Source organism: Osmia bicornis, chromosome 11, assembly GCF_907164935.1.
Source record: "Osmia bicornis bicornis chromosome 11, iOsmBic2.1, whole genome shotgun sequence".
In the NCBI taxonomy this organism is placed as follows: Eukaryota; Metazoa; Arthropoda; class Insecta; order Hymenoptera; family Megachilidae; genus Osmia; species Osmia bicornis.
This window is the reverse complement of record NC_060226.1, coordinates 2,026,505-2,054,457: the sequence shown is the minus strand read 5'-3', so window position 1 is coordinate 2,054,457 and position 27,953 is coordinate 2,026,505. Positions and strand designations below refer to the sequence as shown.

The following is a 27,953-nucleotide window of genomic DNA, read 5'->3' as shown; positions in this document are numbered from 1 at the left end:
ATTTTACTAAATTTGCTTCATGTCGTTTCAAAACTTGATAAGAAATTAATTTTCTGACACATCCCACAGACTATGAAGCAAATTTTGAACTCGATGCCATGGCAGTGACGATCCCGTGTGTAGTTTTGCTAAACATGTTAGAGATCCTCGTGTTATCATTTGCATCTACTTGCTATATGTATATGTATTATATACGTATGTATAGATATTTATAATATCGTTGAAACTTTCTGTATAATCTCTATGTATTTTTTCTTTTTCTTCTAGAAATTATCAGTGTGAAACAAGGGAATGATCGACGGAGAGAGAGGAATGCGCGTTGACCCGCAACAGCATTATACGTATTATCTCTAAAAATCTTCGAAACAATGAAGAAAGAACAAGTCGACCGTCGGTTCCCATACAAGAGTGCGTGTTAATTGGAAACGTTTCTCGTCCTCTTGATTTTTTCATTTTAAATCTATGTTACTTATCGTCTACAAAGGGGCGCCAGCACCCCGATAGCACGCTCCCGAACGTGCGCACATTGTTTCATTTTATTTTAATTATTCCTACGGGTACACATTTAATAATGTGTCTACGTGTATCGTTTTCATTACGCCTTTAATGTGTACTGCATCGTTATAGCGTGATAACGTTTATCGTACGCCGTTGGTTATCGCTAAACATGGACAGTCACGTGCAAAGATACCTTCTCATGGGAGGGGGAAGGCTCGGGGGTTTCTGTACATTTTGGAAGTCGAGGAGAATATGAAATCTCGGCTATGGGAATTAGGAACGGGGATTAGCCAAATCTTACTAAATTTGTGAATATTTCAATGTAAACGGTGAAACCGATGAGATGTAGGAAGTTACACTACCTCTTACCCCAAAAAGAAAGCGCACGACTGCACGCGACTGTACAAGAAATTATAGCGACAATAATGACAAAACAATCGATAGAAGGGAAGATAGACCTTTGCAATGCGTGCTCATTTCCATGGCTAAAGTTTCACAGTTTCATAATAGTCATAAATGTTTCCTTGCGATCTTCATTAACCGGATCATATCTTTCCTTCGTCGAAAACAGTGATCGCCCTGATTAGTATGAAACTATTAAGTTGTTGCATATGAAATGACTGATTTATTCATAGAACCTTCGTCAGCTGTATCCTCGTTAAAAATAATGTTCATTAATCAAAACGTGCTTGAAAAAGACTGCATTTTATATGCAACAACCTTCAGGGTTGGAGGGAGCGATACCGATCGCATCGTTGCGGTACGAAACTGGTATTTAAAACGTTAAAAATATGTTGTATTCGTCCTTGAAACGATTCACTGACACGATGTAAGGGTACAACAATTTTCTAGCGGTGATTACTTTTCGACTCGGTTATCAGCGACAAGCATTTATGGCTCCCGATAAAAGGAATCGTGAAAGTAGGATGACAATGAACCGACATTATAGTCGGTAATAAATCTTCCACAGATTCCTGCACCAAAAGTAACCGAATCAAGTCGAATGGTAAAAATCGCTACAATGTTTTCTCTCAGGGTTGAACGGTATATCCAGTATAAAATGATAAACGTTCCCTGCGTTTGGTATTAAAAAAGTTCCATGACAAAGTAAATCGTCGGAATCTCTTCGAGATTAAACGGGCAAACGGTCCGTAGTTAGACCTTGGGTAAAATGGAAAAATATCGAGAAAATCTATGGCAAATCTCCTGTCTACTCGTCAACGAGTTCCCATAGCATTAGCGCGGCATCAGTTCCACCGACAGTGACGACGTTCTGATCGTTGTAAAGGAATCTGGCACAGGCCACCAAGGAACTGTACACTTTTTCCTCAACGTACTCAGCCTTAGCACTGGTGCACGGGTATCTGAACAGTCTCAGGTAGCCTTCTGCATCGCCGCTGACCAGCATATCATGAGCAGCCGATCTACTGGATGTAGTCAGAACCGTGGTTAATGGATAATAACGATTATTCCACATTCCTGCGAACAATAGCGATTATAATCTTACAACTGAATATTTATATCGTTATTGGAACTAATTTATACTTACCAGACACCATGTAGCCAACCATGCAATTATGAGTGTACCATTTGACATCCTTCATGACTAGCGGACTCTTCTCTGATGACAACGCTTTCACGTCCCCTGAAGTAATATTATTTATGTTATATTTAAAATATGATTGTGATTAAATTTGATAAGCAACGCTCTAATGTAATGAACGAATAACGTTACAGAACACTAGGTCGTAGTCCTGCGTGACCGTCTGAAGAAATCTGCTGTCAGAACTCCAGTCGAGCTGCATCAGCGGTTGCGTTCCACGTATTTTGTTGCTCTTCTTGTAGGAGAATCCGTCTCTAGATACTCTGAAGAGATAGACGCTACCGTTCTGAGAACCCATCGCCACGATTTCTCCAGCTGTTTAAAAGAAGCCAACTCGTAAATTTAGTCCCTGTCTATATTAAATTTCAACTCTATGTACTATACTGTTTCTTAAAATCGTATTTTACTTGGATTGTAGCCAATGCATGATAAAGGTGAACCACAAACTCTAAGGGTAGCCACAGCCGCACCGGTGTCTGCTGCCAAAACCAGAAGATGACCCTCGGAGGAGCCAGCAGCTAGTGCCACTCCAAAAGGATGAAAAGCGATGCAGATACACTCGAAACCGACCTACAAGAACGCTTAATTAATAGTACAAATTCATTACGATTAAATTATCATCGAAATTTATTTCAATTCGTTACCTGCGTTGTCCATAACAATTTGTGTCTTCGCCAGAGAGCAATATTCTTGTCGTGGCCTGCTGTGGCGAACACCTCGTCGTCAGGATGTACCGCAAGTCCCCACAACTGTCTACCATGGCCAAACACCACCTGATTGAACCTTCTCTGAAGAGAACCCTCCAGTATATTGTTCCTGGTGGTTCCTACGTATATGTTTCCATCGTTTCTTCCCGGTCGCTGAGGGTAAATGCTACGAACTCCTCCTACTGCTTCTGGCAACTACAAAAGGAAACGTTATTTTGAAGGAATAGGTCGTGCTTGACCTTTAAGATAAGAAAAATATTCCATCGATTAGATTTTATTAGGCTGCGATTCGAACCCTGATATTTTCATTAGTCGCTTACCGCTGGAACCTTGAAACAATTTGTTACTTTGAAATGTTTTCGAACATTGTACCTTCGTGTCGGTTATTCGTTTATAATTCTGAAGAGAATCCCACGCGGCTATCTTGCGATCTTTCTCTCCTCCGGAGAGCAACGTGCCTTCTGATAGCATCACCAAAGAACTGATGCCTTTATTATGCGCTTCGAATTCCATTCGAACAAAGTACGCTCCATCAGCATCCACCGAGTAGACGGTGATGAAACCGTCGCTATCCGCCGTGACGACATCCCCGTCTTGCTCAAACTGGATGCTCGTCACGTGCGTACGGGAAGGCTTAAAAAGGCAAATCAAGTTAACAAATTGTTCGAGAGAACGGATAAGGTTGTTCCAATTGTCGCGGCTTACGGGTTTGATTATGTCTGTCCTCTCGAAGAAACCATCTTTTCGTCGGTTCCAGAATGTCAGATGCCCCCGACCGTGCGTTATAAGTAGATTATCGTCGAGGGGGTGGAAGGCAGCCCCTGTGAGATCTTCCTGCATAGTCTGTAGAAAAGAAGTATTACAATATATCTGCCATTTTGTACTAGGAATATTAACGCTCTATTGCATGAATTTTTATGACGAGTTGAAAAGAATATATATATGGTCATGAAATAAATAATAAAATTTTATTAGAAAATTGCGCAATGTTGGAACCAACTCAGAGTCTTCAGTATTGTCTACTTAATTTACTATAGAACATTTGAAATTTAAGTTCCCAATCGGGAACCGAATGCAATAGAGGGTTAACGAATCCCTCGCGAAGTTATGTTCACCAACTTTAGACTCACCGCCACTTTACCCAATAAATGACCCCATTGCCATTGCCATACCGAGAGTATTGCCTCTCTACCGGCATCTACTGCCAGCACGTAACTTCCACCGTTCTGTATACAAAAACATAGGCATGGAGTGAACGTAAAAAGTATATACTCGTTATTCAATTCTTTTTTAGATACGATGCTTTACCAGCTGCGAAAATGCCAAGGCGGAGACTCCCATCTGGAACTCAGTCATTCCGAACACATACAGAGTGAGCAAGGTCTCTGTTGACCATATGCGAACGTGTGGTTGCGCTTTTCTGTGTCTACCAGCTTTTTGCCCGGATGCCACGAGCTCTCTGCTTGGGTGAACCTGTGGGCAAACACGTTGAAATACTTGATTTCATTCCGATGACCATTTTTGATGCATTCATTGCGTGGAGAAGAAGAAAGCAGTTCTGCTAAATTATTACTACTTTCTGAAGTAAATGGATCATATGAATTAAGGCTGTAGGTGAAGACTGATCAACTTATTTTACCAATTATACATTCCACTATTTATTGATTTATTTGAATGTAAGGGCATGGCCCTTTTCATGAATGGATTGCTCAACTCATAGTGAATAAAAATTTTTGTAAACACGCTATTGCTGATCTGTGCAAAGCTAGTACAATATACAAAAAAGAAAATACAAGGAAAAATATAATAGTGTAATGATATAATATCAATTATTAAGACTATTAAGACTATTTCAAAGCGTTTAATGTAATCTGTAATTGTTTAGGTGTGAAGTAGAATTAATGCTACCTCCATGCAGGTAATGTCTTCGGTGTGGCCCACGTAATGCCGTTGTGCATTTTCTTCTCTGTCGAAGAGAACAGCCACGGCAGCGACGTAGTACAAGAGCTCGCCACTGGGCAATACCCAGAGATTTCTTCGGGTATCGGTGCCCCGATATCCGTAAACCCATTCGAGCTGCAGTTTCTTATCCGGCGGTGAATTGTCCACCGGTGGTAGATGAGAAGGTGGATAAAAGGATCTTCTTAATCCTCTGATCGTCACTCTGGCAGGTTCGTCCCTCAACACTTCTACCACGCTGTAATCTGTTTAAACAAAAATATCATATCGTTTTTGTTATTTGAATTAAGTTGGCTTGTAGTAACGAATAAGCGAAGCTGTATGGAGAACCGTTTACTCGGACGACGTCTGAATCAGGGGCGTACAAAGCACGAGGTCTGCTTTTGCTGCGAGCTCGTCGTTGACGACCAATGTCTTCGACCACCGTGGGCGGTCCCCTCGACCTGGATCTTCTTGCTGGAGATGCAGTCACCGCACCGGCCATACCTATCCCGGATCCAGTGCCCAAGTAGAACGTGTCTACATCTGCGAATTCGTTCCTCAGCTGCGAGAAGCTTCTTACCTGTTCACAGTACAAATATCTTTGGATTCGAATTTGAAATTTAACAAATCTTACAATATTAGATGGTAAAGATTTTTCTCTTTATTCTAGAATGGAGAATCTGTTGTATTTTCGGTTGGCGATGTATTCTATATGAAGAAATGTAGAGGAAGGAAATGCGGATGTTGAAATGAATGAACCAAGACATTTTCTCTGGTGTCAGAATAGTATCCGGAACGTCATCGTAGCTGACGTAGGCGGCACCAGGTGTATACGATGATGTATAAGTCAGTCGAATGCTCGCTAAAGAAAATTGGTCAATTTGAAATTCATATACGGTCGTGACCTGAAAAGATGGATCTCTGACCTTTTTCCCCATGGGCTCTTGTTCTACTTCACACACACACTATTCTGACTAAAAGACTGGTTTATTCTTTTGGGAATCTGAATAAAGAAAAGAAAAAGAAAGAAGTATAGATATCTAAAATTATATCGCAACTTTTTGTAAACTTTCTTGATCAGAAAATAAGAAAGGAAAGAGTTTCAGCAACGACCCTATTCCATTTAGAGTGAAGTCGACCCCGATATCGTCACGCTTCGTTTCGACGCTTTTACCCCCACCATCGCATGCATATTTATGGACAAACATTATTCAAGCAGATTTTATAAGTACGATGGTGAACCAATGTCTTCGATTTGCATAAATCGCTGATAAACTTTCGTAGTCGCCCACGTTTCGCTCGTTCACGAACGTGAAATAAATCGATCACCAGACACGTCATCTTTTCGAACAATAATAAAATTTTTCATTCTTTTCGTAGATATACCTCTTGACCCGAAACTGTGAACATCCTTTTGGCCCCATTCATCTTCAATACTTGTCCAAGATCCTCCAACACCTCCTCGAATGGTTGAGAAGTACGGAGGTTCAACAAGACTCTACACTGAAAATGAAATTTCAATTTTATCAGTTTATAATCTCTGTTGTCGAAGATTAATCAAAGTATACGTGTTTTCAGGTGTTACTATTACCTGTACGGTGTGATCGTGGTTGTTAACGATTCGTATGACACGTCCCGAGGAAGGCTTTCCACCACCAGGAGGTGGTGCTTCGTCGGTGATTGAAGCTTTCCTGCTGAGGCTCGCCACCGCCGGTGGTCTACTTTGCCAACCTCCAACACCACCTCCGACGCCCGCTCCACCTCTGCTACCCGCGCCAGTGGGGCTCGTGTACCAGGTGTTATTCTTCTTTCCATAGCTGGCCGGCTGTTGGGTGAAATGTGAAATGATGTATTTAGAGAAGGACATTACGTACAAATGCGATTGATGGAATTAATTCAAGTATATGTACACTGTATTTATTCCATCAATCATACATATTGCCTGTCGTATGGGTTTAAGTGAAATATCAAAAGGACCTGCAGCATATCGGCCGGCAGCGATATAACTTCAAAGGAATCGCTCATCAACACGACAAAACTGTCGCAGCACTCCCAGGATTTGGGGCTGCAGGACTCTAGGTCGGAATCGGTATAAGAGTCCGCCTTCTCGCCGGCGACAAAGTCCGGCTCCAGGTCCGAACGGGACGAGCAACTTGCCGACTCAATGGTGAACCTAGATCACTGTAATCCCCCGTAACGAGATTCACGGTCCCTGGATACGATACGTTTCATCGAACGTCAAGCTCTACTTTTATGTGTATATTCACATATTCGTCACTTGCTCACACTTTTCACGGTGTCTCTTCATAAAAAATCGGATACACTAATAACAAATTATTAATAGATGAACTGTATTTTGTTTAAGATGGAAGACTGTCTCGGTTGTCTATGGATGTTTATGTTAAAAAATAAAAAATAAGGAGAACGCTGAGATTCGACCTTGAGGAATTGCTGATTTATAATCGGACGAATCACGAAGAAATGAAGAAAAACGTGGTGCCGAAGGAAGGAGGATCGCGAGAGGGCTGTGCCACTAGGTGCAACCCCGACTGTGTTCGATGGACAACTGGAGGCGGGGTGTGTGCTACTCCCCATTGGGCTGGTTCTCCAGCCCTCTGGCTGCAACATCCCCTACCCCCTCGCTTCGCTTGCCAGGAGGGCCATCGTGTCTCAAGGACAAACAGCCACCCCTTCGATAGGTGACTCAATAAACTGTGATATAGTTTATCGTACATCATAGAATTATTTCAACCTTTTCAGGGTTCGTTTCAAAGTCTGACACAGTTTAAGTCTAAGTCATTGTATTTTAGAATTCTATGGAACTTTCAAATTTTTTCCAATTATTTTTTTCCCTTGTCAGTAATAAGGATTCTTGTATTTTAGATGATTCTCTATTGTCTGGTATATTCTCGTGGAAGAAGAATAAAACGATGATGGGCAGATCGGAAGTACGGTTAAATGGTGAGTTGATAGACACCCGGTAACGAGGGTTCTGCGATAGGAAACGAGGCCTAAAAGGATTCCTTGGAATTAAGGATACAGGGTACACACCCACGTGGAATAGAAAAGGTCCCGGTTGTTCACGGAAAGTGGCATCGCGTCCGACCAATTACCTTGATTGGCTAAATAGGGTCAATATTCAAAGTATGCTGGAAGGGGAGAGAGAAAAAAAAAACGTTAACGAGGCTAATAGTCTAATAAACCGACTGATGAATTCGAGACACGCACGCTGTTGCCGGCAGTGCGCCAGAGATTCGATAAGCTTGTCATGGTTGCTTATAAAAATCATTTCAGATTTGTCACTAACACTTAACTGTTATCAAACGATCATTTCTGACCAAGTACACCGCGTTACTATTATATTATACTAATTGCAATATTCAATTTACAGATGCGATAATGGGAACGATATGGACAGCGGCATTGGAAGAAATCCTTCATTGAAAAGCAGCTCGATCGACCGATAACCGAATGTATGTACGTTCATCGTCGTGCAGTTGCAATGCAATGCCAGCTTTGATGGGATTGGTATGATAATGGAAGCATAGATTAACACACGGTGAAGGTCAAACGACCCTCTCATTCTCGCACACCCGGCCACCCTTTCCGGCAACCTACCCCTCTTGTGACGTAAGCTTAACCCTTACGGAGGTCATTCGTGTTTTTGTCGCTGATCTGAATTATCCTTTTCAGATTTAATAAGCACCCATGGTACTGTGTTGAATTAATGTTACGGGCCACTGGTGACTCGGAAAATATAATACGTGTTAATAACTCAAGGGACTTTAAAAGCGGAACGTCACGACGATGAAGAAAATGTGCCATTTTTTACAACGTGATTCTGCATTAATTATTTAGGTCAAGAAGAATAATCGGTTGCAAGTAGCCAACAAGAAAGGTATGAATAAAGTGTTCAACCCGGAAATTTAATTGTCATCTTAAATAACTGTTCCTATTTCTTTACAGCGAATTAGTTTCACCTGAAGAATATTGTTCATCCTTATCAGAGATTTATTGTCTTTATTCTGATATTAAATTTGGCTTGTCCCTAATTATCGTCTGTGAGAAAAAAAAATAGATTTCACTGGAATAATGAATATACCACATAAATTGCAACGTCACTAGCGAAATCTCTCACGTGCTAGCCTTTTAACGAGCCTCGTGAATTCTGTTCAAGGTTGCCTGGCTTCTTTATTGCAACTATCTGGAAGGCCTTTCGCCTCGTTACCTTACACATCGAACCAGTGTGACTGTGGGCCATGTTAACAAGGAGAGCTCTTCAAGTTACAAAGACTTTAATAAGTTCTTACGTTTCAATATATCATCTCTTCATCTTTCAAGTTAACTTGGCGTTAAGTCCGATTTTAAATTTCTTTTGTTTGATTGTCTCAATTTAATCAAGTTCAGTCAAACTTGTAATCAACGTGTTTTCATCAAATTGATCACAAACGTCTAAAGACCACCTGCTCACGAAGGTGTGTCTAATAATAAATTACAATCTAAAAATAATTCTTCACCTCGACGTCAACGGAATAATATCTTAGATAGATTAGATCGACGATTCTTGTGGTAATTACTAGGGTTTGTCGCTGGGCAAAATTAAGCTTCAAAATTGTACTCTACCGAACGTTGCGTGTTACTGTTCACTAAACCGTAGTAGTGTTTTACGAATCTCAGAGATCATGTTCAGATACTCTTTCTTTAAGAACAATAATTAATATAAAATTGATACTCTTCGTACTGTGATGCATAATACCAGTTTGAAAAACTTGAAATTTTGAAGAAGACGAAGAAGAAAAGGAACTCCATTGAGAGAGTCTAGTACGTTTGCATTCTAATTTATCAAACTGTCTCTGTAAATTACGATGCAATTCCTCGCACGTGTAATGTAATGCATATCTTCGTTGCTAGGCCAAGGTCACGGTGCAACAATCTTCCACTTCGAGGTATGCAATGCCGATCGAACGGAAGGTGTAACGAAAGTACGCGTGGGTGCTCCCTCGTCTCGACTGGGTTCACCATGGGTGCTACAACCCTTAACCTTTTAACGCATTTACTCGGTCGTGCACCCCTTGCGTTGATTCAATCTTGAGGTACGACAACCCTCTTCAATGGGTTTCAATTTTTTTTTCTTCCTGTACTGAAAAAGGATCATCTTATATCCGTTAATCTTTATGGAAGATTTCTATGTTTGTTATGGTATCATCTCTTAACAATTATGATTTGTCTTGATTTTTTTTTAGGTGTTTTGCATATTACCTGTGATTTTCAGTTCTCAGGATAATGAAACCCAATAAATCTTAGAACCTGCACATTCTGAAGAAAAATACCAACTCTAAAGGTTATCAAGAATATTCCAGCCTTCAAATATTTCCATGTTATCAAACTCCTGCATAATTCATATTTATAAGATATTCATCATAGGTATACCAATACCAATAGGATTCACAAGAATACATTTAGACTTGAGGCTTCCTTTTACATGGTGCACAAAATCATTTTCATTTGAAATATAAGATTATGAACCAAAGTTTTATATGGTCACCCTGTATAAACTGAAGCAGCAATACATTTTAAAGGGGTGAATATCCTTCTTGACCATTTACCTTGATGATAAGAGAACCTAGACGGTCGAAAGGTCGCTTCCCTCTACTTCAACCCTTCACCTTTGGGAACAGGTCATTGACTATGGATTATCATTCAACTAGTTCAACATAATTGACCTCTTTAACTTCATGTCACCAAGAATTGTAACAAAGTAACAATCATTTCTATTTCATACATTTCTTTTATATTTGAAGCAAGTTTATTAATCTTGAATACTTATAATTTCCAGGAGGATGTTTTAAAGTGACTCGCAACAGTTGAAGTCCGGATTTGCTATATAAAATGTATATATTTGCCACAATTTCCATATGCCATTTGATGCATGTGCCGGGTACGATAATTGGCTGGTGATAAGGCCCTATGCAACGATAAGCTGTTTACGACGCGACCGTTGAGTTAATTCGGCTCGGACCGATTAACACGAAACATTTTTTCTTTCCTTCTTTTATCATCGATCTCACGTGGCTTACAACGTAAGCTTGATTTTTTGCGACGATCACCTAGCTCTGCTTATTATTACTTTCATGCACAGCTATAAGACACGAATAGGAAAACTTGCTGGAACCGCGATGGAACAGTGAATTTCTACAATTACATTCTGTATTATTGAAGCTGGTAACAGGGAAAGTTTGTTGAGGTATATGGAAACTATATACACTGCCGTCCATAAGTCACTCTTTAAAACAGAATACTATTTTTAAAATTGGACCAAATGACTTGAGGTTTCTCGAGAAGCTATACAAATTAATTTACTAAGATATGTGCTTTTGTCATTTTAAAAAATTACAATTTGTCGAAATCAGGATATAAATAGTAAAAAACAATTTTTTAACTTTCTTATTTGAGCCTGTAATGAAAATTTAAAATTTGCCTTTCGTAGATTCAAATAAGTTACGTGTATGCTGAAAACTTCATCTGTAATCTAAGAACATGACTAATTATGTTCTTAAATGAAAAATCGCGATTTTCGGAAATTTTAATTACTTGTAACTTCTAAGTGCATTGACTGATCTCGATAGCTTATTTGAATCTACGAAAAACATATTTTAAATTTTCATTATAGACTCACACATAAAAGTTGAAAAATTACCTTTCACTATTTCTTTTCACGATTTTAACAAATTGTAATTTATTAAAACAACAAAAGCACATATCTTAGTAAATTAATTTGTATAGCTTCTCGAGAAACATCAAGTGATTTGGTCCAATTTTAAAAAGAGTATTCTATTTTAAAGAGTGTCCGGTGACTTATGGAGGGCAGTGTAGGTTCCAATGTTTTACAAATTAGTACTTAATACATTGCTTTCTAATTAAATGCTAAGTATGAAGAATATAAATCCTACGTCCACAAATGAATACTGCATAAATACCACAGTTTATTCCCTCGTAGCACTACTCAACTGTGAGTTTTATTAACTCTTCAATAAGACGTGACTCGATAAAGCCAGTATTCCATTGAAAATCAGTGTTAACGAAGGTACTTATGCATGCAAGAAGTTTGAAATCGTAATTGACATATATTACAGGAGGTGCGTGACGAGCGAGGGTGGCACGCAAGGAAAGGTGTAACACAGAGGGTAGTTGTCCTGCGAACGTTCTGCGACAAGCGTGCAACGGGGAGCTGGGTTAAAAGGCAACGAGTAGCATAGAGACGGGGATGCCGCAGTGATTTACATATCGTCGATCGGTACACGTCATCTAGCTACGTGGCTGTATACGCACCAGAAACGATCGTGGCACGACCGTTTTCTCGAAACGACGTCTAATCGACCTACCGAAATTCATTTCGTTTCGAATCCTGTCTCATGCATATTCAGCCCGACAACTGGCGATAAATGAACAGACCTATGGATCGCAATGCGAACAAGAACACGAATCTGCGCGTTTCGCGATAAAACATGGAAAGAAAGTAGGTGACTCCGGGTACTGTGTTCACCATGGAACCTACCATTTTTTACCCTCCTTTTTTTTTCTCCCCTGCAGATTACAAATTTGTACACGCATAATCGTGCGTGTTGATACAATGGAAGCATAATTTCTTAACTTTATGAGAAGAAAGAGGAAATAAATTTCATTCAGAATTTACTGGTAATTTAATATATTCAGAGAGTTTAGAAATTTGTAACTGCATTCTACTGAAAATTTTGCCGGTAAATCACTCTGATATTGTAAATGTAATGACATTCTTTTATTGCTAATAAGGTATACTTAAAAGCTATAATTTATCCCAGTTGCATGTAACGCTCTATATATGTCCAGTTCCATTATTACCATTTCTTTTGCTTTCAGGCAAGGATATTAGAGGTTCTGCAATTAGATGCAGTAGATATACCAGTGTTGAAATGATGTATATTCCTAATAATTCAGAAAGCACGAAACCCGGGACAATCATGTGTACACGTTTCCCTTATTTCATGGTGGTAAATTGAATCACTAAAAATACCAGCATACAAGACATTATCCAAAATGCAAATTTTCATGCACGCTAAAACGTAACAACTCAGGGAAATTGAAAAGCATACGAGGAAACAGGGAATTGAAATTCTGTTGATTGGAATACTCATTGCAGGAAGACAGTTATGGAATCAGATTTGACTGACCGTGTGATTATTAGGCAATTTAAGGGTATATCAGCTATCAGGATCAACGTACAGCGAATTAAAGTGAACTACCTTAGGGCATGCACTCTTTTGAGAAACAACAACGGATATCGAAGAAATTTACGAGCTGGACGGTTCCCTGGTTTATCGGTGCAAATATTTTTCGTCCACCTCATTATTCAGCATGCAATTAATCTAATTGTAAGACCGGACATGCAACCTGTCCAACTGGTCAAAAAATTGATAAGAAAGGACGAAATTTTAGGGTAGACCTTGTGAAACTTATAACTACCCTCCTAATATTCTTGAAACACGGTACACGTCAAAAGTGTTTAAACTTGTCAACTAAAATTTAGGAAAATTTATGTATCAGCTCTGAAATATTTACGTTACAGAACTCGCGTCTGCTTTTTGACAAGTTTTTAAAGATTGTTTCTTGCTTTTTTAGCCGCCTGTTCCATATAATTTCGTGACGCATGTAGGTCAGATACACGCAAAACTCTTTGTCTCGTTCATTCGTGACTTCGGTGGCTGACACGAATTTCAAGCTGACCAACGATTAGTTCTTTCTAGACCGTGTTATCCTCTTATGAATTTACGCTGCGACCCGGGCGAAATGTACGGTTCTGAAAGAAAGGAGGACTCGTTATCGCCAACTGGACTTACACCGCGATATGAAAATGAAGAACGAGCATGTAACGTGCGTGACAGATCGTTTTGTGCTCGAAATGTGTCGCAACGATTACAAAGAAACAATCGGCGACGATTATTCACGCGTTAAAACCAGGGCTTGGCGATGATCTATCAGCGTTCAGAAATAGATGTCTTAACGTAGAAGAAGAAAAGAATTGATTTCGAACGGAAATCTTGTGTATCCTGAAAAAAAGTGCACAAGGTAATATATTTCTTTTTAAAGAGCGTTTATCAGGGTGACCTTTCACTTATCAAGTTTTAAAGCGTGGTAGAAAACTTGAAAGGGTTGTTCTTTTGTAGTTTTTGTTATCCATAAAAAAGAAAACATATAAAGATCACCTTGATAATGCTGACTAAATATTTAACTCATTTTTCTTCTCTGAGCGATACAACTTGATTATAGTTGATCAGCGAAAAGAAAACTGATGAGTCATTTCGACAATTTATGAATCGTTTCCCGCAGCCAGAGGTTCAGTACAATACAATAGGAATAATTAATGACACAAATGTTGAATTCTACATTTAGATTAGGTGCAGGACCCAGGGCCCCCCAAGGTCCAAGAAGAGTAATGTTTACTTAAATATTAATCGACGTAAATGCAAATCTAAATTAGTTATACAAGCTTTAATGTTAATTTTATAAATTTTATTCGAGCTACTTTTTTCTATGTCATATATGCGAAGGGGCCCTTTTTCGGAGCTCGCCTCGGACCCTCGAAATCTCAGGGCCGGTCCTCTATTAAATTAATTAACTAAAGTAAAACAGTGATACATAGTCGTAAGAAGCAATCGAATTGACGGAGACATCAATGCCCGACTTATCATCGACCTGTGTCACTGTTGCGCGTTCGTACCAAAGGGATCGTCCTAAGTACTACACAGAATTCCATAGAGTCCTAATTATTTCTTTCATTACTGTATTAGAACTTCCTGTCCTTGTAACAAGTAGAATGCATAGAATTGCAACACCAACACCTTCAACTTCATGAATACGTTTTCTTACTAATCTTCATATAATATAATCTTACTTTAGCGACCGTTACTTTGTTAACACCCTGTATGTTAGCTGGAGGTTTGCAGTAGTAATAAACTGTTACTTCCGACCGCAGTAGTAACGCCGTTGCGAGAGACAGTCGGAGCATAATTGATTGCGTCAACTGACAACCGTCTGTAATCGACGCTATATCTCACCGCATTGCTTCCGTTACAATTAATTTTTCATCCTGTTACCACTGTCTTTTGCATGATTAAAAAATGGCGAGAGGCATCGTTTCAGTATGCAAGATCAATAACTTTTCTTTCATGTTTTAGGGAATAAGGAGCTATACATTTGAATCGACGATGAATCCTGAAGAATTTCATCGTCAAGCTTCTAGAGAAGGAATGGTAGAAACGCAGTTTGTGAATCGTCCGTGTAGAGAAGTTCGTGTTTATTGATCCCTTGCGGGCTGACCAACGGTCAATGAGATACGGTCTCTCCCTTGGTAGCCGCCCTACGAGAGCCCTGCATCGGTCTCCTTAACGGAAGTACGAACCGACCCACCGCCTACCCTCCATCCTACCACGCGTGATTCATATCTTCTTGGAGAGACTCGGTGGAAAATCAGCGCCAACAATGATTTCGAAGAATCAAAAGCATCGAGTGGCGTGACTCGACACTTTGAATTTATAATTAGAACATGGTTGCTAGCTGTGTCACATATACCTGACACTTTTGATTTCTTACAAGAACGTAACATTGGCCATTTCGTATGCAACAATCAGTATTGTATTTAAAAGAATAATTGTAGCAACCAATCTCTACCGGCATTGTCCATTTATACACGTGTCCAAAGAAGTATAGCAAAGTCCAATTTCTTTCAGACGACAGAGACAAGTTTTCTCTTGACGACAAAAACATTGTAAAGAAAATGTAGGTCGTAAAGAGGTGAAGAAATGGCACAATCAAAGACCACTTAATGACACAGCGTTTATCGCGATGGAAGAAATGGATTGATCGTTACTATGAAGGAGGTGAAAGTATGCGGACGGGTGCAGGATAATAAGGCGATTGTTCGGTAAAATAGGATAGTGTACCATTTCTCAGCTGGACTGAGGATCAGGTAGGAGAAGAAGAATCGAAGACAGGGAGAAAGGAAGCGATTGCTGCGCAACCGCAGGCTCGATTGTCCAGCCCTTTTCACCCCTACTTCCAGGCCGACCCTATGGCAATACTTGCTCCCCCTTTTCGTTCACATCCCTACCACCAAACCGCAGATTCACCTTACGTGACACGTCGATCTTCCATGCCACGTGGCTTTGGTAAACAATGCTTGAATCAACCTGACACAGGGTGACCGCAGTTCTCTCAAAGGTGAGAAAATTGTTAATGGCACAAAGGATGATCTTTAGAAGGATTTCAGATGATTCTTTTTTTTTTAATCCAATTGTAGGATGACAGAACTAACATCAATGAAGTAAAGAAGAATACTTGAGGATTCCATTGAGTAGTCATCCAATTTTGGGATTCGCCTAATTTTTTATATGGGTCAAGTACAAATACAGGTCACGAAAGTGTAAACACAGATTCTGGACTGCAATCTGGTGCAATCGGCATGCAAAGACTTCCATATAGAACGATAGGATCGTGTATAAGCTTTGACCACTTTACCGGATTAACGGTTGACCCGGCACGAGACCAGCGCCGATCGAAATAACGTATCGTACGTACATAAAGCCAGGCAGAAACGGCGACGATATACGTTTAACGAGCGGCCTGGTCACACCTTAAAACCTAGAAATCAGGTTGGGCGTGGGCCACCCTTTAACCGTGCCATGACGCAGCGTAGGTGAAACCAATCCTTCCTATCAGCACCTTCATAAAAATAATGAATATCCTGTGGCCTTACAGTTGAATCTGGCTGAAAGGTTTCACCAGTTAATTGGCCCATTTTTCACTGAATCCTTCTCGATCGGCCTTACTTTTGATTCATTCTACGTCAAAGCCTGTCGTTAGAGGATCTTTATCATGGTATACTTTTCTTTCAGAGTCTTATTTCTTGTCACTTAAATGACACTTTGTTATACTTTAACAAAGAATGTGATACGTGATAGAATGCACTGATTAACTAATGAATCTTCAACAAACCATATTGGCTAGGATGTTCTATTACATATGATTAGGTAATTCCAAAGATTTCTATTACATTACTTCACTGTAACCTTGTGAAATTTTCTAATTCAATTATTAAACTTCTTATTTGCAGATCTTAATCCTCTAATGACCCTATATTATCTGGAGCTATAGCATGAAAAGTTAAGCAGCATTAACTATTGTTTAGGAAGTTTCAATTGCGTACATGTTTGTCATAGAAAAGCAATATAAAGAGTAATAATAATCGTTATTTTTAGCTAATCAGCCAGATTGGCGTTGCGTGTGGCCTGTTTAAGGGTTGATCTGGGCCAGATACACAAACATCGTAGACGATAAATATACGCAGTTTTCTTATAAATTGCCACATCGCGTCCTCGCCAACCCTCTTAAACTCTTCAGCATGTACGTGTACGTTTGTACGCGTGTCTGGCAATGTCCAGGCACGCATTGTGGAAGTCCGTTGGTTTTACGTCCACCACCGTGCTCGGCTCATGAATATTAAGAGTGTATACCAACCAGCCGACTTCTCGGTTTAATTATACGAACGATTAGAGGCAACATCTACCAGAAGGATATTTACTTTTCGCCGTACGACAAGTCCTTGCACGTGCTGAATTATCGTAGCCGTAATGAGATTGGTTCTCTCGCTGACGGTGGAGGGGTTGCGTTACCTGAACCGAGATTCGATCTACACGTACACACACAAACACACACGCGATCTTGTGTCTCAAGAACCTTATTTCTTCTTCGTGCAATGTATCAGATCGAACGACCCACTTTTCCAACAGCGATTAAGACCCTTTTTTCCAAGCGATCTTACGAGGGGCGTATACGTTACAATGTACGGATCGAAATGCTGTATTTCTGCGACTTTTCCCTCACTGACAGCTAACGACTCTTCGTTCTAGAATCGTATTCAATGATAACATTCGAAGGAATTCTTACCTTGAACGTTTTGTAACTGGATACAACGTACGAGGCACCGTCTTCAAGTTCGTCCAGGGTGATCTTTCTGTCTCCGTCCATCGAGAAGATGTGCCTTGCTCCTCTGGGCAGGTCCATTCGAAGGGACAATCTATCCAGGAGTGCCTCCAAGGAACCGATGTCCCTTCCTGGCTTAAACCTACAAACGGTGAACTCTTGTCAGTCACGTTCAGGTGAGGAAACTTTGTTACTTTGCGATACTCGAAACTAACGCTGTTTGTGTTCGAATCCGATCGGTACACGTTTCAGTCGAGCTGTACTAGCTAGTATCTTTCGTGTGTCACAGGGAGGATCTCATTCATAGGTCAAAATCAAGGCCACGAAAGGTGGACACGCCACCTGCACCCGAAGAGGGTACTAGCGTTTTAAGCGCCCACAACGCTTGGACAACGAGGGAGCACGATTCAAACACAATCACAGCGGAAAAGTGAGAGATAACGGTGGACGTACCTGAACTCGATTCCAGGGAAATACGGGTCGCCATTTTTGTAGAATGTCACCCTTCTGGCCCTCCAGTAACCGAGGTTGTTGTATCTCGCGGGCGCCGGCTCGTGTCGGCTCTTAGGCCTGTGCTCCGGCTGCTCCGGAGGCGGCATGCGGGGACTGGAGGGTCTACTCTGCCTCCAGAAGCCGGCCATGCCGCCTCCACCCCCACCCTCGTTCGTCAGAACACCTCCGCCGACCGCCTCCTGCGCCGCTCCACCCTCCACTTCCACGTCCTCTTCTTCCTCCACGTCTTCCTCTTCTTCTTCGGCCTCCTCCTCCTCCTCATCCTCGTCGTCGCTGCGAGCGCCTCCACCTGGCATCGTGGTCGACGTGGTCGTGGGTGTCGTGGTCACCGTGGACGCCGTCGTCGCGACGCCGCTAGGTGTAGTTACTGTTACTGCGTTCGGTTCTTTCGAAGGGTTCTCGTTTTGCGCCACCTCTTGCTCCTCTTTTTGCATTACACCTAAATTTTAAAAGCAGAATCATCTCAACCGTTTTGCTATTACAAAGAATTTTAAATAATTCTTACATTAATTTAGTACTAAGACCATTGTTTGTATCTTATGATGTCTTAATGTCTGTTCTAGCAAAAAGGTAAATTTTTAATTTTATAGAGTCTCATAATGAAACGTAGAGCAGCAAGGGGGGGAGGGAGATAGAAATGCTTAAAATATTCCACAGGGGGTTGCACTGCGAGTATCACTTCAAAGATCTAGTTGCGTTTCTTAGAACAGTCTGGTGATGATAATCTTGCTGGATAATTAGCTCTCTCACCTGGCTCCGAGGTAGTGGTTGCGGTTCCACCAGCCTCGTTGCCACCACCCACGCTTCCGTCACCCGCTACCTCCTCGTACTGCCCCAGCCTGGAGCCGGCACGCAAACTCGACTGATTTTCAGCGGCGATCATCGGCACACAGCCGACGCCTTTTGCCTCCTCTCCCTTTTCCGCTTCTTGGCTTCCTGAAAAAAGGAATTTGAAAAACTTTCGGCCACCATCGTTGATTCGAACTTTTCTTTTAAGTATCACTATTTTTAAGTTAATTAACTCTCAAGTTAGTTGATTTCTATGTTAATTAACTTCCAACTTAAGTTAGCTTTGAAATGAATTAATTTCCAAGTTAGCAAAGTTGAAGTTGTTACCTCTACGTACCTTGACGATCAACTGATGGTAGCCAGTGTTTCCAACCGGTTCCTCCGTAAAATTGCTTGTCAAAATTGATGGATTGTTAAATCCTTTTTTCTCCTTTAAAAAATTCAAGGCTCCTTTTTTACGCCTACACCCGCAACACACGAGGAAGCGTCGTCGAGGAAGAAAAAAAGGCGAGAGCCTCTTATATGCCGGCGGAACGTCCACGTGTCGCGTGATTGCCAGGGATTCCTGATCGATTGACTGGTCAACCCTTACGATGCACTTTTACCAGTGTACCTGCAGTTTACTGCAGATCAATCGATTGACTTCATCTTGTCCAATGTAATTAAATTTACTCTTTCAGAAAACAATTTCAATTTGGTTCTCCAAACTTGTCTAACTCAGTCTCTCAGTTTCAGAATATTTCCGTGTGTCTTATAACACAAGTTTATCGTGTACACTTGGGTAAACGAAAACGTTCCATGGTTCAAGACCAACGTCACGTTAAATGCTTTACACTGTTACACCCTTGAAGAGCGTTATCTGAGGTCACGAACTCTGTGGTAGCGATGTAACCGATTTACGTTAATTAGATTCTAAGCTGGTTAATTGGTAAATTAGTTAGCTTTTAAGTATTTAACAGCACATATCTATTATACACACTGATTCGAACAAAGAGGTTCCATGGTTCAAGACCAACATCACGTAACCGCTTTACACCATCGTCCACCCTTGAAGAGCGTATACTGAGGTCATGAACTCTGAGCACCGATTTAACCAGCCAGCTATCTTCAACCATTGAGGCGCATCTAACCGTGAGAGTTCATTTAAAAATTTCCAACTAACGTGGTACGTATACTGACTCAGTTTATTTCTTTAGGTAGTTGCACTTGTCACGAGGAGATTCGTTCTGTCTCAGCAGGGGGTGGAGCATTTTCATTCATCGCACCCTATTTCTCATCGAGTTGCGATTTCAAGAAATTCACCACCGTATTTCTTTCACTTTTATGATTATTTATTTTATTCACTGTTGAAAAAATATTCTAATCGATCGCATTGTTTTCAGAATAGAAAAAGAAAATAAAGAAAATGTGAAAATGGAAGAATAACGCGTGCAACACCGTGCTTGATCGTTCATCGACACCAGCGTAAGAGATAAGAGACCGGCGTAACCGCGATGGTATACATATTCATGCGTCCTTCGACGATGGCGTCCCGACGTCGAGTGTGTCGCTCCGAGGGACAGCAACGAACCACGCTACCTCGGCGCCGCCGTCGTGTTCCTCGTCCACGTCTACGTCGCCTTTCTCCTTACCTTCAAGACATTTCCCGGCATCGACGTCCGTGTCAGTGAACCGACGCCGGCGAAAGGAGCACCGAACTTGTTGCACCGCGACCAGGAAGCTACGCGCAAGCCTCGTCTTCCGCTTAAATCGCCTCGACAAGCAATGTACAATGTCCATGATAATCGATGCAATCATCAGAAATGGGAAATCGAAGAACCTGTTAGCTATATTAGAAAATGTAATTTTATGGCAAGGGTAATGCAAAATCAACGCTGAGCCTGGATAATAATTTGGAAATCTTAAAATTTCAATTGTTTTCACTTGTACAATTCACGATATTTCATAACGTGTTGGAAACAAGATAGAGATCTCTATGGCGAACTTTGGAAAATCCAAGATTTTGCGTGCAGAAGATTACGATTTCTCGGAAGAAACGTAGCTGTATCGTATTTGAAACATTTCACGCTGAAGCATGACGCATTACCATAGCCGATGAAATCCGTTGGCGTATATTAAAAAATCGACCAATTATAATCTCATATGAAACATTTGAACCGTGTAACACGAATCGATTTTTCTGTAACAGCCACGTCCAACCGACTGGAACTTTGATAATTGCACGAAATAACAGCTCGATACGGAATAATTAACTGTACAAGAGAACAGTAAAAGAAGATTTCCAGATAGGATTGTTATAATGATAGGGCAATGGGACGTTTCCAATTTTAAGAACGCTCCAACTGAACATGCTCTACTTTCTACTTCATATCTCCTTTTTCTTTTTAACAATCCTCGAGGTTTGCATTTCTTCGAGCAAGAAACACAGCCTTATCGTAGGGCCAGCAGGATGATTAGCCACATGAAGCTTAAGAATTGCAGAATGCGCGATATGAATACAAGATACAAGCTGTGGCCGTCGCGAAGGTCGAATAACAAGAGCGATAATATTAACATTACACCCAGGGCCGGCCCTGGGCCTACTGACCCCCAAGGTTCAGGGCCCCCATAAGACGATTTGCGTCTAAGAATGCAAGAAGAGTAATGTTTACTTGAAAATTAACAAGCTTTAATGTTAATTTTATAAATTTTATTTCAGCTACTTTTTTTATGTCTGTATATGTAAAGGAGCTCGCCTAGGATCTTCGAAATCTCCGGATCGGCCCTGGTTACACCGATGCTTCTTTTGCATAAAAATTTCCATCTGCATTATTTAGTTAACTGTATGAAAAATTCATCGTAATCTCACAACGGTAAGCCAATATTTTTAACGCGTAAACTTCCGTCCATAAGTCACCGTATATCTGATTATTTTAGAATAAATCTGAATTACATAGTTGCAGATTTACGTCAGGGTAATGACTCCAAACGTACTGTCAGAGAAAGAATACATAATAGGAAGACTTAGAAGTAATATTATATATTGAATTGCAGAGAATTTCGATGGTCATCTTTATAATATTTCCTTGGCAAGGGGAATAGTCAATACTTTGGCGGGGTTTGCGTGTCTGGCGTTGAAGGCGGCTGACCAGATTCGTTTCTCGACCACTTAAGTAATCGAGCGACGGCCAAGCGGCTCGTATATCACGGTAAGCGTGAATCAGCAGGATTCGGTGAATACCAAATCCCAGCTTTCCTTAACTATTGTAATTCCCTCCTTTTCTTTTTCTAATTGCTCTTTTTTTACAGATCTTCAGCTCGAGAAAGTCAACGTTACTGTCAGTAGAATACCACTATTATTCAAAGCCTGTTTTTCTAATAATTTACTGATTGACATTCGCGGTAATTAATCTATGATGTGATTGCAGAGTGGTTTGCAAGTACCACTATTGTAATTCCCTCCTTTTCTTTTTCTAATTACTCTTTTCTTTACAGCTCTTCAGCTCCAGAAAATCAACGTTACTGTCAGTAGAATACCACTATTATTCAAAGCCTGTTTTTCTAATAATTTACTGATTGACATTCGCGGTAATTAATCTATGATGTCTGATTTTAGAGTGGTTTGCAAGTACCGAATGTTCTTTTCCACGATGGAAAAAGGCAATAGTTAGAAGTTACTGCTATCGCGCTAGAAATCTACGTAAGAATCACCGATGGCCAAGGAGGTCAACGAGTTTTGTGTCACGGAAATACTGGTACCTCCGTTGAAAAAGGAACAATCAGGAAAACGAGTTTTCTAGCAGAAAGATATGAAGAAAGGATTTTCAAGCAAGAGCAAAACAATTAGAAACGTTCCTCCTCCTTGGTATCGACTTTACCATAAAACTATAAGGGCCATTGGCCGAAAGTTAATTTCTGATCGATGCTTTTTTTCTTTCCTTTTCTTCACAGTTTCAGAGAGTCGTAAAGTGTCGTTCTCGATAAAGATAAGAGGCCTGAACGATAAGAGTGCGTGCTTGAAATTCTAAATTTAATCAGTGCCCTTTATTAGGCAAGCATAGACGTGTAAAAAAATAATAACCATTCGAAGAGTTTTTATTGTTTTTCAGAGGACTATTGAATTTTTACATTTTACACGTAAACCTCTGCGATAGTAGAAGTAAAACAGAGTGAAAAAAATTTGATATACTATAACTTTTGTAACAGTTGTTTCAGAAACTTGGGGCCGGTAATTCTGAACGGCAGCAATACATTACACGCGGTCAGCACGACACACGTCCCGGAGTGGAACAATCATTACAGTGATATCGTCTTTGCGCTGTGTTACCCTACTCCAAAGCTTTCACCCTCCTACAAGTTGAGTGGCCTCCACTTATCCTACTGCCATCGCTGTCTTCCTTGCTTTCTGTAATATACGCTTGTTGTGGTGCATTAATTGATGTCGTTGCTCATACGTTTCCATGTTTCGCAAAAGCATGTAAATTATTTGAAGTGATTAACGAAACACCAGCAATTATATTTATGATCATTATTCATACTTGCCCCACGAGTATATGTACATGTTACACAGGGTGATATCTTAAATTGAAATGATTATGAATGTACCTAGATTGAGTTGCTATCGCGTAGATGATTGAAGACCTAGTTTTACTTCTATTTACATGCACAACTACAATTATCATCAAATATTACAAACTATCTATAAGGGTGTGGTTTATCAGGTGATGTTTATCAAAGTGTTTGTAGGTCAAACACGACAATACATAGAACCATTCACATTTGGCTTTAACAAGAGAGCAAGATAAGATGTGGCAAAGGCATATTTTTCAAGGTGCATCGAGGAAACATCTCGTACATCATAAGGATTATCAGGAACGTTTCAACGATGTCCTCGAGTCTTAGATTTCCACTGGTTTCAGATTTAGAACGAACCACTTCCATGTCACTGAGCCATGAAGAAAATAATATTAAATTAAGCGTGAGCACGAACGTGTGGTAATGGCTCTTGATAACTTATTAAGCAATTCGTTAATTTACTGTGCTTCATCATACATAGAACATCCGACTAGAAAGCCATCGTGCTAAACTCGAAAAATAGATGAAAAGCATAATAAGACTTTTGTATTTCATAGAATACGTGTACCAATTATTGCAAACAATTCTTTACATCATCTACGCGAAGGACACAGTGTTGGCTCCTTTTAGGTGGTGCATGTTTAAGGTTTCGTGTCGTGGACAAAACGTACCACAAAAGTTGTGCTGCCACCGATAAAGAGTGTCGATCTTATCCGAAATAACGTTAAAAATAGCGAGAAAAGGATTATACGAAGTAAGATGGATAGGGAAAAAAGTAAGAACCTTTCTTTCTTTTTCTCAAATTTCTGTACTGTCAATATCTATGCATACAATTCATTAATTCTTTTAATTCGTTATAAAATGTTTCAGTACTAAGGAGAAACTGTCTTCTTCGCTTTTTTTGACACCTTACCAACTTTTTTCAGTTTCTTAAACGGTGTCTTCCCATTAATTTGTTTCTTCATCTTGCGAATAATTTTCTTCTTTTGCACTACAGACTCGAGCTGAATTTTTTTCTTTTTCACTAGAGACTTGGGCTGAACTTTCTTCTTTTTTACTATAGGCTCGGACTCAATTTTCTTCTTTTTTACTATAGGCTCGGACTCAATTTTCTTCTTTTTTACTGCAGACTCGGGCTGAATTTTCTTCTTTTTTATTACAGGCTCGGGCTCGATTTTCTTCTCTTCCACTACAAAGTCGGGCTCAATTTCTTCCACTTCATTCACAGATATTTCGTCCACGATGACAATTGAATCGGATGAAACATTGATAGGGCTCGAAATACCACTCTCAAGTGGTATAAAATTATCTTCTATGGGAGTCTCCACGAAATTCATGCTCCTCCTTTTTCCACGTTTCTTTCGTTTCCTGGTTGCAGTTGGCTCTTTAACGTTAGATTCACCGTTTTCTGTTAATTGCTCGTTATTCGTGCTAAATTTTGATCTGTATGGTGGTAAAGGAACGCCGACGTTTCGCTCAAATACTGCGACGAAAAAGCCATTACAGAGATCTACTTCCAAGTTTGAATAAAGACACTTGTTTGAACATGCAAATTTCTCTGAGCTATAATGCAACCAATTTTCTTTGAACAAATCCTTGATGTTTACAAGCGCATACGCATCCTGCACGTCAATTAAAATTTCATCTATCACTTCTTCGTTTTCTTCTTGACTGATGGAGCAAGTACTATAAACGACCCTTTTCACGTTGGGAAAATTCAAAAGTGCGTGTCGCAATAGAAATACTTGAAACGCTTGCAATCGCTTAAGACGCTGTTCATTAAACTTTTCGTTTCCATACACTGCCTGTCTATCCAACATACCTAAATATTTTAAATTATTAATTTTATATTATATGGTGAAACGGTTTTATAGATGTTAATATACAAAATATTTTACCCGATCCAGAACATGATGGATCAACCAAAATGTATTCCACGTCTGAATATTCGTTTGCATTGAGAGTTAATGCATCTTTTAAAATAGCCTTGATACAAGAAGCACCAGTCAGTTTTACTTGCTCGCATAAGGAAGCATATCTGTGTTCATTTAACTCAACCGCATAAATTTTCCTATAAACATTTTACAAAGTTAAAAAATTGTGTATCGATGAAACATAAATATTGCACAGTTTGGAACATACCCTAAATTATTCATTAATGCAGCCAAATGAGTGGATTTCATTCCAGGAGCTGCGCACATATCAAGAACCACTGATCCAGGTTTCGGATTCAACAACTTTGCTGGAAGGCAACTAGCCTACAAGAATAAAATGGTGAATAAACAATTGAAATATAAATAACTTGTCTTTGAAAAGTAAGTACTACCTTATCTTGCAAAATAAGTTCGCCATTTAGATATCTAGAATTATCATGGAAAGTTGTGTCTACTGGAAAGACGAGTAATTCTGGAACATGAAAATCCTGAATGAAATGTGGTTTTTGTAAATTTTTTACGGCTTCTAGATGTTCTGTATAATTTGAACATGTTGGTAGGAGAGACCATCCTTCCTCTTCGAAATATGATATTCCCTTCTTTAATGGTAATAGCAAAGTGTTGATGCGAACGTATCTTGCTTTTCGTACTGAAAAAATTAAACGATTTTTTAGCAAACACATAAAGGTACAAGGCTTTGTAAAGTAAAACTCGTGCTTTCTGGCTGAACCTTTTATTGATAGATACATACTGATTTATTATCGAATACTGGCAATATCATATCGTTATATTAATAATAAAAAATATACAAAATATATAAATTATATTCCACTATACATTTGTTACAAGTATCTATATATCATTAATATATATTAAATGCTAATATGTCTGTAATATAAATACAGTTACATAACTTTTTTCATTATATGAAAAATTACTTGTTTTTGTTTAATCTATTTTTTTATTGAGATCATCTTTAGAAGGCTGATCCACAGTTGTTTCAACCTCGTCAGTATTATCAGGCTCATGAAGTGCCTGATAAACGTAACAGGCAATTATCATGTTTACTGTAATCACTGCAGCAAACACTGAAATGCAGTTTGTTGCAAATCTATTTACTTGAAATTCAACTTTCATAACATGTTGAACCCCAAAAAATGTGGCAAATGGTAATGTAAACATAGCAAGGCTATATAAAAATAGTTTTACTAAAACTGTTGTCAAACTCATAGTTTCTATCTTTTTATTCTGATTAGGATTATTTTTACGATGTAATTTTTGTTGATTTTTATGTATATAACATAAAAATCTTTTGAATCTAGGGTGGCGGCTAGTAAGTATCCGGTTGTTGCGGATGATTAAAACCATCAATCCAGATGAACAATTCCTTTACAAAGAAACTGATCTAATATATTTGAAATTTGCAGTGGAACCTGGCTATTTATATTTTTACACAGGGATGGCCCATTTCTGTAAAAATAATATACATTTATTGATTACTAAATAAATATTGTACCTTTTTTAATTGATGTTTCAGGCACTTGAGCATTGCTAATAGCGCTCAATTCGTCCTTCAACAGGTTCTCATAGGAACGTATAGTCTGAGCAGGCCTGCATTCTGCTTTCAGAACTTTTTTACCCCAAAGTAATTCTGTTATAAGAATTCTTGCTAACCATGGATCCAAACGCGGCTCGTTCATCAACAGATGAGTGTTATTTAAAAGTTGATTTAATTGTTCTTTCTTTTGCAATGCATTCAAACACAACGAATATATTGCCGATACATTCTACATAATTAGATAAAAATAAATAAAATGTTGTTATTACTGCTATAAACAAATATTATACATGTAAAATAAATTATGAAACTTTTAAAAATCACATGATTATAACTACCGGGGAAAGTTATCGAAAGGATTTACTCCTTTTACAATTTCAAATTTCGATATATTAATTGCATTTATTCTATCGTTCAATTATTTTGTTTCATTTTTAATTACAAGTATTAACTTACAGGATGTCTCTGTGAATAAGTCAATGATTTAAGACTGGCATGCGTCTCCTCGACTTCTTGGAGAATTTTAGCCGCTGCTTTGTAAAGTCGTGGGACTTTAACAGAATGTACAAATCCGCGAGTCATCTTATCGCATCAGAAGGGAATGTTGTACGATATTTAATTTTATTTCGAACACTTACTCGTGAATTAATTGTCGAAATTACAGGATAACGTGTCTTGTGTGAAGTGAAATAGTCACATGTCCGCCATTCTAGTATAATATAGGAAATGCGTATATATATAAACCTATGGACATGTTTTATTAATTTCTAAGCATATTGATGAAATACGGATTTATGTAATTTTTGGGTAAATCAAATTTTCAAAACGTATATGTAATATGC

General features: G+C 39.4%; 2 protein-coding genes and 2 long non-coding RNA genes across 11 annotated transcripts; 2 read left to right on the top strand and 2 right to left on the bottom strand.

The window, feature by feature from the left end:
- Nucleotides 1–27: 27 nt before the first annotated feature.
- LOC114877721 (echinoderm microtubule-associated protein-like CG42247) lies at nt 28–19,519 on the bottom strand. Of its 2 annotated transcripts, XM_029190670.2 has the most exons (17): nt 19,403–19,519; nt 19,027–19,212; nt 18,217–18,715; nt 17,728–17,905; nt 6,341–6,574; nt 6,136–6,252; nt 5,098–5,329; nt 4,717–5,012; nt 4,117–4,281; nt 3,939–4,034; nt 3,514–3,651; nt 3,181–3,441; nt 2,746–3,003; nt 2,509–2,671; nt 2,234–2,416; nt 2,048–2,143; nt 28–1,977 (listed from the first exon to the last, which is right to left on the bottom strand). In XM_029190670.2, the coding sequence occupies exons 2-17, from the start codon at nt 19,157–19,159 to the stop codon at nt 1,709–1,711; spliced, it is 3,318 nt and encodes a 1,105-aa protein (XP_029046503.1). In that variant the 5' UTR covers nt 19,160–19,212; nt 19,403–19,519; the 3' UTR covers nt 28–1,708. The 2 variants fall into 2 exon arrangements, with proteins under 2 accessions (XP_029046503.1, XP_029046505.1); XM_029190672.2 differs by lacking the exons at nt 17,728–17,905; nt 18,217–18,715; nt 19,027–19,212; nt 19,403–19,519 and adding an exon at nt 6,727–7,437.
- Nucleotides 7,633–17,779, top strand: LOC114877734. Of its 3 annotated transcripts, XR_006829883.1 has the most exons (14): nt 7,633–7,710; nt 8,141–8,379; nt 8,443–8,647; nt 8,927–9,570; nt 9,661–9,842; nt 9,993–10,507; nt 10,586–10,993; nt 11,883–12,265; nt 12,340–12,558; nt 12,646–13,851; nt 14,961–16,002; nt 16,082–16,811; nt 16,895–17,623; nt 17,691–17,779. It is a non-coding gene; the product is annotated as an uncharacterized LOC114877734 (long non-coding RNA). The 3 variants fall into 3 exon arrangements; XR_003789627.2 differs by lacking the exon at nt 7,633–7,710 and having other exon boundaries at nt 7,973–8,379; nt 10,586–10,829; XR_003789626.2 differs by lacking the exon at nt 7,633–7,710 and having other exon boundaries at nt 7,973–8,379.
- LOC114877735 lies at nt 17,851–24,643 on the top strand. 5 transcript variants are annotated; one of them, XR_006829887.1, is made up of 8 exons: nt 17,851–17,939; nt 18,053–18,193; nt 19,512–19,723; nt 19,795–20,196; nt 20,262–21,917; nt 22,002–22,019; nt 22,099–22,253; nt 22,354–24,643. It is a non-coding gene; the product is annotated as an uncharacterized LOC114877735 (long non-coding RNA). The 5 variants fall into 5 exon arrangements; XR_003789628.2 differs by having other exon boundaries at nt 20,262–20,371; nt 20,448–22,253; XR_006829886.1 differs by having other exon boundaries at nt 22,002–22,253.
- Nucleotides 24,644–24,647: 4 nt separating this feature from the next.
- LOC114877757 (28S rRNA (cytosine-C(5))-methyltransferase) lies at nt 24,648–27,916 on the bottom strand (the record flags this gene model as incomplete). The annotated part of the gene is made up of 6 exons (XM_029190739.2): nt 27,568–27,916; nt 27,070–27,340; nt 25,946–26,202; nt 25,762–25,877; nt 25,518–25,690; nt 24,648–25,441 (listed from the first exon to the last, which is right to left on the bottom strand). Coding segments are annotated over exons 1-6 (1,737 nt in total), but the record flags the coding sequence as incomplete, so codon positions are not given.
- Between the last annotated feature and the right edge of the window lie 37 nt (nt 27,917–27,953).

What these genes read in the sequence shown, in the direction of transcription:
- LOC114877721 (XM_029190670.2), bottom strand. Translation starts at nt 19,159, where the DNA reads ATGATCGCCGCTGAAAATCAGTCGAGTTTGCGTGCCGGCTCCAGGCTG. An exon ending in AACCACTACCTCGGAGCCAG is followed by an intron (nt 18,716 to 19,026) that starts GTGAGAGAGCTA and finishes TTTAAAATTTAG; the next exon opens with GTGTAATGCAAAAAGAGGAG. An exon ending in AAGACATTACCTGCATGGAG is followed by an intron (nt 4,282 to 4,716) that starts GTAGCATTAATT and finishes GTTTGCCCACAG; the next exon opens with GTTCACCCAAGCAGAGAGCT.